A 9,174-nucleotide genomic window follows, 5' to 3' on the forward strand; every position below is an offset into this window, starting at 1 on the left:
CTCGTAAAATATTTCTGGACTTTCTCAATTGTATTAATATCAGATACATAATGCAGATTCCAGACTGATGAGCTGTATTCAAATATTGGTCTAGCAAATGTTTTGTATGCTCTAGTTAGTAGAGTGATATTATCAGAGAAAAAGCTATGCAGGATTAGGTTTACAACTCTTAATATCTTTTTGGCTATGTAGTTACAGTGGGCTCTAACACTTGGATCATTTGAGATGAGTACTCCAAGGTCCTTGACAAGTCTGTGTCATCAACAAGCTATTCAGCTTGTATTTTATTTTCTGATTTTTTTTTTGCCATTATGTAAGACAGAGCATTTATTTGTTGAGATTTGAAGTTGCCATTTGTTTGATCATTCTGATACATAGTCGAGGTCTTTCTGAAGGGTAGCAGTATTGTGTGTGGTGTTGAACAGTTTACCATCATCAGTGAAAAGAATGAAGTTGCTCTTAATATGATCACAGAGGTCATTAATCTAGAGTATGAAGAGAGTTGGACCTAGAACACTGCCTTGGGGGACACCACTGTTGACAGGTACAGGATTTGATAGGACGCTCCCAATGTTGACCATTTGTTGCCTGTTTGACAGGAATGCTTCTATCCAGTTATGCAGGTGTCCAGAGATACCATAAGATTTTAATTTTAGGAGTAGTTTGTCATGTACCACTGAATCAAAGGCTTTACAGAAGTCTATGTAAATTGCATCAATTGCTTTGCCCTGATCAAGTTGTGTAGTCCATGTGTTTTTGCAGTGTAAGAGTTTTAGATTACAGGATAGTTCTTTTCTGAAACCAAATTGTTTGTTAAAGAGTAGGTTATTTGTCTTTAAGTGGAGGATAATGGATTGGTTAATAATTGATTCCATGACTTTACAGGTGATGCAGCATAAAGAGATTGGTCTGTAATTTTCAACAAGGCTGGGGTTTCTATCTTCATTACATTACATAAACTTTGTATAGGATAGTATAAAAATCTTTATATAACTTCTTCATTTTCTCTTTTGGAGAATTTCAACAGCTCCATTGTGTTCTCCATCCTGTTGACTCACTCATTCTTCCCTATTTGAAAAATAAATCTAGATCAATTCTTCATTCTCAAAATAAAGACAACATATTACTGGTAATTACAGGTTATGTTTGGTAACTGCTCTCCAAATTTTTGCATTCACTATCTATACCAAATATATAGTGATGTTTAGTCTGAGATTTTATTAAATACTAATATTTGTTGGAAGAATCATACAAAGTATAAACTTTATTCACTTGATAAAACTAATTACAATCTGCCAACCAAAGGAAACTTTTAAATGGGAACATTTTAGTTTGTAAATTCAGTGATAATATATAGTTTTATTGAGGAAAAAATACACTGAATCGTGGGCCTGAAAGGTTACCAGGTTGCAGCATCACTATTCTAGGAAAGATCCACTCCATCTATATGGTACGGAATGGAATGGAATGGAATGGAATGGAATGGAATGGAATAGAATAGAATAGAATAGAATAGAATAGAATAGAATAACAGACTTGGAAGGGACCTTGTAGGTCTAATCTAATCCAGGGGTCGCCAGGCTATTGGACCTCGGGGACCACCAAACTCATAATTTAAATCCCGCAGACCATTAATATAAATTCAGCATGCTGCTTACTGAAGCGCCTCGTCTCCCACTGATGGGATGAGGTCCTTCAGGCACTTAGCTTGGCTGCCTGTTTCTGCAACCTTAAATACTCAGAGTTATTTGGACGTGTTTCCCACAGAAAACAAAACACTGGGATTTCTCCCTTCCCTCTCCCCTCTGTCCCTGTGTGGAAGTGTGGGGAAGGAACCTCTGAACTGGTGCTGGGTGATGGGAATCTGATTTTCAGAGGCCAACAAGTCACATGCTGAAGACCAGATGGTCGTGGGGAGGTGGGGCAACAGGGGTGATACTGGCGATGAATGGACTGATGCACATGGGAGATTGTGGCATTGGAGCCCTTCCCAGGTGTTCTCTGGCCTGTGAGGGGGTGGGGGTGGGGAGAAAGGAACCTCTGAACTGGAGTTGCTTCCTGCCTTCACACATCGAGGTCACTGAGTAGCTGACAGCAATGCCCTCAGGTGAAGATGTTGCAAGGGGGAGACTCTACCCCTCCCCTCAGGAGCCGTAAAGTGGTCACTGCCTCTCTGGCAGCCACCAAACCTCTTCCTTCCCATTGGCTGTGTGAGTGCTTCTTGCGAGGAAGAAGAGAAACTTGATGGGAGGGGGCTTGGCAGCTGCCAGAAGGGTAGTGAGCACTTTGCAGCTCCTGAGGGGAGGGGTTGAGCCTCCCCCTGGCAACATCTTCACCTGAAGGCATTGCTGCAACCACTCGGCCTCCTTGATGTGTGGAGGTAGGATGCAACACCAGTTCAGAGGTTCCTTCCCCCCCACCCCCTCACAAGCCAGGCAACACCCGGAAAGGACTCTGATGCCATGATCTTCTGTGCACTAGCCTCCCTCTCCACGTGCATCAGTCCATCCACCATCAATATCACCCCTGTTGCAGACAAGGGTGTGCTGCAGACCACCAAAATTTTCTCATGGACCAGCAGTGATCCACGGACCACCAGTGATCTGTGACCACCAGTTGGCACCCACTGATCTACTCCAACCCCTTGCTTAAGCAGGAGACCTTATACCATTTCTGACAGATGGCTGTTCAGTCTCTTCTTGAAACCTTCCAGTGATGAAGCACCCACAATCTCTCAAGACAAACTGTTCCATTGGTTGCTTATTCTCACTGTCAGAAATTTTTTGCTTATTTTTAAGTTGAATCTCTTCTGTATCAACTTACCATCCATTATTCCTTGTCTGTCCTTCAGATGCTTTTGAAAATAGGTTGAGTCCCCCTCCTCTTTGTGGCAGCCCCACAAATATTGGAACACTGGTATCATGTCACCTCTGATCCTTCTCTTCACTAGACTAGCCATGCCCAATTCTTGCAACTGTTCTTCATATATTTTACCCTCCAGTCCCCTAATCATCTTTATTGTCTTCTCTGCACTAATCACAAAAACTTCAGGGAACAACAAAGAAAGCAATTTGATTGGGTCATGGAGTTTAATTGGATGACATGGATTTTCTCAAGTAGTACAATAGATTTTAAGAAATATAATATAAAATATCAATTAACTATAATACTGATGTCTACAACCAAATATTTTACAATATTGTTTTTACAATATTTTTGTCAATAGCAATACAGAAGGAAAAGCATGTTATGTAAATCAGATGAAGTATTACAGAAGATATACTCTTTAATATGATACTTAGTACATCAGTTATTAAAGGTTTTTAATGTAAAATGGGATTTGAGAGAAAATCTTGCATAATTGAATGTTAGGTCATTCAGGCACAATATTTTTCTGTTGATGAAGAAAAAGTGCCACAGTTCAGCATATAGGCAGAATAAAAGGAGGAAATAATTGTTTAATGTTATGTTATGATCATATGTTAATTTGCATTGTTGCAATATGTATTGCTTTGATTTTAATTCTCATTAGGGCCTTGTGGACTTCTTGATTTCTTAAACTATAAATCAAAGGGTTGATCAAAGGAGTCAAGACAGTGTAGAAAATGGAAAAAACTTTATTCAGTTCCCCCAGTCTGGGCGTATCTGGCAAAAGGTAGACAATTATTAATGTTCCATAAAAAAGACAAACTGCCAAAAGATGAGAAGAAGGCCTTTTGCTTTCCAGTAACTGAAGATATTTTTAGAATTGTGACAATGATGCAAATATAGGATATTAGTGTTAGTAAAAATGGGATGATAATGAAAATGAAACTAATGCAAAGGGTTACAAATTCAATCAGGTTTGTGTCACTACATGAAAGTTTTTCAAGTGGAATCAAATCACAAAAGTAGTGATTTATGACATTGGAGCTACAGAATGATAACTGAGCCAAAAGAGACACTGTTAGGCAACCAGCTAGAAAAGAAGCAATCCACAATCCCATCATGATCTGGACACCTATATTTCCATGAATGATGGAAGCATAATGCAGAGGTCTACATATTGCCAGATATCGGTCATAGGACATGACAGCCAGGAGGTAAGTCTCTGTACCAGCACAAGAACTAAAGAAATAGAATTGGATCATGCATCCAGTAAAAGAAATAGAATGTTGACCAGTAAACATTTTTGGTAAAATGATTGAACTATAACAGGTCTCCAGGCAGGACAGATTCCCCAGGAAAAAGTACATAGGGGAGTGAAGATGGTGGTCAGATATCACTAAGAATATAATGAGGAGATTTCCAGTTATTGTTGCAAGATATATTATCAAGAAGAAAAGGAAAAAAAGAGGTTGCAACTCAGGGAGAATTGCCAATCCTACAAGGATGAATTCTGACATTATTATCTGGTTTCCTTTCTTGATAGTGAACATTTCTTCATTACCATAATTGGCATAGACATTACATTACCCAGATTCATTGAAGGCAAAATAGGTCCTGAAACATAACAAGAATTAAAAAGATTGCATAAATGAATTACAGATATATAGTTTTGAATTATGCTGTCCAATTAGAACATGGCTACTCTAACACCCATATATTCAGGCTAGCATTTGAATTGAAGCAGTTTTGTTAAAGCCATTCCATGGCCAAAAACTGTGCTACAGAAGTTGATTTATGTCATTTTGTGAAGAAGATAGTCTGATTTGGTTGATCTATAAGCATTGGTTGAGGAAATTCAAGCCCCATTCTTGTCAGATGATTTTCTCTGTAGGCTTACCAAGATCACTTTTATTTAATGTATGCTAATGATTAACAAACATTTTTACTTATCGCACAACTAAGATGTGTCCCTTTCATTATTTCTCTAGTCAGAGCACTTGTGAATATTTGAATCCCTAAAAATACTAAATCTGAGGTGGGGCTAATGAAGTGAGGTGAATTGATGTTTGTTAACATTCATACATACTTGCCTGCTGGACTAAAATGGAGTGAATGAAGGAATTCTGTTTAGAGAGACAAATGAAGAAAGCAAATTCATCAACTTTATCCTCATATTTATGCATGCAAAAATTAAATTAATGATTTGCAATGGATGGAATGACTAAGGAATAATGCAATTAAAAATAACCAGGCATTAAAGAAAAAATAGGAATCTATGTGTAATGTACAAAGAGAAAAGATTGAAATGAAAAAATAGAAAAAGTAGATTTAAAATTAACTCAGGATCATGTGAGAGTAAACACACATTACACACAGACACACATCTTTATTGACAATTATGGGCACTGAAATTCTTGATCTGCTAAATTTGGGACAATTTATTAATAAGTCAAGTATAAAAAATAATATGCATATTATATACAACCTTCATAATGTCTAAGTCCTTCACTAGAACACAAATTGTAAAGAGGAAAAGTGGCTAGCTATGACACAAAATTAGTGAAACTGAACATAAATAATGTAGATATAGTGAACACCAGTTATTACTACACTACAAGGAATAAATACTACAATTAAGTATACGTTATAATATTTATTTAAAAAAAGATATTCTAGGGAGTTTGAATATATACTAATTAATTATATCCATACCAAAGTTTGGCATACTTAAACATTTTTTCTTGGTTTAGAAATAAGGCTATTTTGCAGATGAAGAAAACAGACCTAGCAACTAGATTAGGTCTTACCTGCAACCATTCTCTATTCTATCATGTACCATTCTCATCATCATGTGATGTTGCAAGATTACCATTGCGCTAAATTTGTGAAATTAAAACAATGGGTACTCAGCACACTGAAAAAGTTTTGGAGAATTGTAATGTTCCACATGTGCCAGGAGACTTGCTGATTTGGTCTTTGAAAAAAAAACATGTATGATGTAATCAGCCTCATAATCCTCAAGGATCTGCTAATTTATTCTTTCTCATGTGACTTCTTGCAATCTGCCTTAAAAAAAAAACCCATAGCTCTTTGTTATGAGGTCAGAAGGTTTCACAGAAACAGGAGCAATTTTTTTGCTGCCAAATTCTTACAAAAATAATTGAGATTCTAAACAAGTGAAAAAAAAGGGACAAAACAGTGGTTTGGGAGTGGGGGTGTGTGTCAAAATAACTCAGTACAATATCTTGTGTACCCACTTCAAAGAACTTCATAGTGTGATGGGCCACATGCTTTACACAATGACCAGAATATTTTTATTTGATTGAGAATGTGGAAAATCGCTTATTTAAAGGAAACACTAAAGACTAAAGCTCGAGGAACTTAACTGAAGCTTCCAAGAAGTCAAAGGAAGTCATGAGATTCCTTCAAGTTCACTAATAAAATTAGCTTCAAATGATATTTATAATACATTAATAGCACTGTGCAGTATTCCAGATTCCTTTAATGTTTAAAAACTATTTGGCCTGGAATGAAAGGTAAGTAGGTAGTCAGTTAGATGATAGATAGATAGATAGATAGATAGATAGATAGATAGATAGATAGATATCCTCATTTAAAATTTTGAATACTTTATATATTTCTAATGTCAATATCTTCTCATTAATTGTATTAGTCTTCTTTCTTCTGATTTTGGGCAATTAGTGTAATTTTCAGACAAGTCTATAAAAGTTAACATTTGAATATAATGAGGCCCAATGATAAACAGTCTGTTGCTGTGTGATAGATGCATTCCATATATCTCTCCCAATGTTAATATACAAGTATGCTATGGAACATGTTGCCTATAAAAGTATTTGTCTGTTCTTCTTCTTCCTTAGTTCTTATTATTCAGCAGTTGGCTGAACAACAAAGATGGTGGCACCCAACTAGGAAGGTGAGGTTCTCGCTCCTGAAGCACTATCTCCCTATAAAGCCACTGCCTGCACCAGAAATCACCTTTAAAGCTACCGCCTGAGCCAGTAACCATGAGTAAAATGTAGCCCAAAAAACAAGCCCCCCAAATGCTGGATTCCGAAGCCCCGGAGCCCTAATCATGCCGGCAGAGCTCCTGCTAACTGATCCGGAGCCCTCCTCTCTTTCCCCAGAGAAGCGAAGCTCTTTCCATTGAGCTCTATTAATCACACTGGTGGACCTCTTGAACTGGATCACTTGGAGCCAGCGGAGTGCAAAAAACGCACCTTCATTTAAATCTCCCACACAGCTGATCGAAGTATCTTCCACGCTAGACAATGTGTTTCCATTAATATCCTCCACACAATTTTCCAGGAGCCACATTGGATAGCTGGCAGGGAGAAACAAGGAGGGAGGATAGAGAGACCAAGTCCTTAAGGAGTTTTTCAGTCCTTTCTAGATCAGAGTCAGCTGCGTATTTTGCTCTTATTTCAGCATCTTCAAAACCTACAGTTTTTACGAGTGTCCCCAGCAGATCAGATAACAGCAGCAATAAATCAAAGCAAGGTTATACGTAATCAGATTGCCCGAATTCTCTCCCTGAATTATTTTCTCTCTCTGAGCCACAATTTTTTTAAAATTCAAAGAGAAGGGGCCAGAGATCCTCCCCCTTCAGCATCTTCGCATCTTTGCTATCTCAAAAACTCAAACTAAAAAACAAGAAGGAGAGTGTAAACCCTTGCTCACTGATTGTTTTCAAGAGGAAAGAGGAAAACAGTTTGAGTAGGACTTGGAAACGTTTCCTCTGTTCATGTTTTAAAACCTGTTTGACACAAAGAAACTACTGTTTCTCCAGCCCAGGAAAAGAGATCTCCAGCCAGATTATTAGGGGTTATAAACCTTTTCTCAGATATCAACAACAACTAGCAAAGCAATAACCCTTTACTTGCTGACTCTCAATACTACTTCATTACTTTCATTATCTCAAAATTTATAACTTTCTACCACAAGATCTATATCAAAGATTAGATAATGATGTCTCCAAATCAACTTCTTTTAAATAATTATTTTTTATCAGATTAATTGATTAATTGTTTTATTGATTAGTATGATTAGAGTGTTTAGTGCACATAGTGTAATTACTGAATATCTGATTAGTAAAATCAATAATTTAGTGAATTTAATTGACTAGTGTGATTAGTGATTAATGTAATTAATTAGGCTGTTGCTTAGCAAAATTATTTGATTAGAGTGATTTGAATAATTGATTGATTTATTGATTAATTTTTAGTAATAAGTAACCTTACTTTTGATTTGTTCTCTAACATATCAATTAACATTTATTAACTACCAACATTCATTAAATAACTGTCTACCTATCAAATTAACTGGCTATTGTAGTTGTTTTTTTTAAATAAAGTTTTTTATTTTTAAACACATACACATACAAAAACATAAAAACATAAAATCCTCTTGCATTTTATATACAAACAGTGTGTCAGTTGGTTATGTATCTTTTGTGCTATACTTTTGTAGTCATTTACTCACAATTTATATCAGTCTTCCCATTATCAAACTAACATAAGTTTATATATTTATCAGTTATTAATCATCCATGACTAAACTATTTATTCCATCATTTTATATGAGATGTTCCAAGTTTTATTTTAAAATTCATGTTGTACTTTCAACCAGTGGTTATATATATCTATACTATGTTTTATATCAATCAATTACATTTCTATCACAAAATTATCTAATCTATTATATTACCATGCCTTTTTATCCAATCATTGATAAAACAAATCCCATATCATACAAAATTGCTTATCTTCTTGTTCTCTAATTTCAAATGTCAGTTTACTCATTTCAGCACAGTCTATAATTTTTTTGATAACTTCTTCCTGCATAGGTATTTTGTCATTTTTTCCAGTTCTTCACAAATACAATTCTAGCCACTATTAAAACATTTACAATCAAATATTTCAATTCTTTATTGTATATGTCTGGTATGACTCCCAACAAAAAGATCTCTGGTTTAAAATCTATATGTTGTTTTATCATTTTTTCCAACCATGTGTGGATTTTAGACCAATATTTCTTTGCATCTGAACATGTCCACCGCATATGGTAATATGAACAAGGTATTTAATGATATTTCCAGCATTTATCTGATTTATTCTTAAACATTCTCGCAAGTCTCGTCAGGGGTATGTTCCACCTGTAAAACATCTTATACAAACTTTCTTTATATGCAGTTCACATTGTCATTTTATAATTTTGAGACCACAATTTTTGCCATTCTTCCAAATCAATCCCATATCCAAAAATTTTTCCTCAAGCAATCATTGTTTC

At 35.8% G+C, this 9,174-nt stretch overlaps 2 protein-coding genes across 2 annotated transcripts in view; both read right to left on the minus strand.

Annotated features, from left to right (window-relative positions):
• Positions 1 to 7,659, minus strand: part of LOC148124193 (olfactory receptor 10A7-like) — a 33,607-nt gene extending 25,948 nt beyond the window's left edge. The window contains exon 1 of the mRNA XM_087918355.1: positions 7,107 to 7,659. The gene's annotated coding sequence lies outside the window, so the exon portion shown is untranslated. The remainder of the gene's footprint in view (positions 1 to 7,106) is intronic.
• Positions 3,476 to 7,124, minus strand: LOC113452189 (olfactory receptor 1f45-like). Its single transcript, XM_087917215.1, is given in 3 exon segments — positions 3,476 to 3,707; positions 3,709 to 4,482; positions 7,107 to 7,124. Coding segments are annotated over 2 exon segments (942 nt in total). The 5' UTR covers positions 4,419 to 4,482; positions 7,107 to 7,124.
• Positions 7,660 to 9,174: the final 1,515 nt, after the last annotated feature.

This window comes from Pseudonaja textilis, chromosome Z (genome assembly GCF_049901715.1).
Source record: "Pseudonaja textilis isolate UNSWEBS1 chromosome Z, rPseTex1.2, whole genome shotgun sequence".
NCBI lineage: Eukaryota > Metazoa > Chordata > Lepidosauria > Squamata > Elapidae > Pseudonaja > Pseudonaja textilis.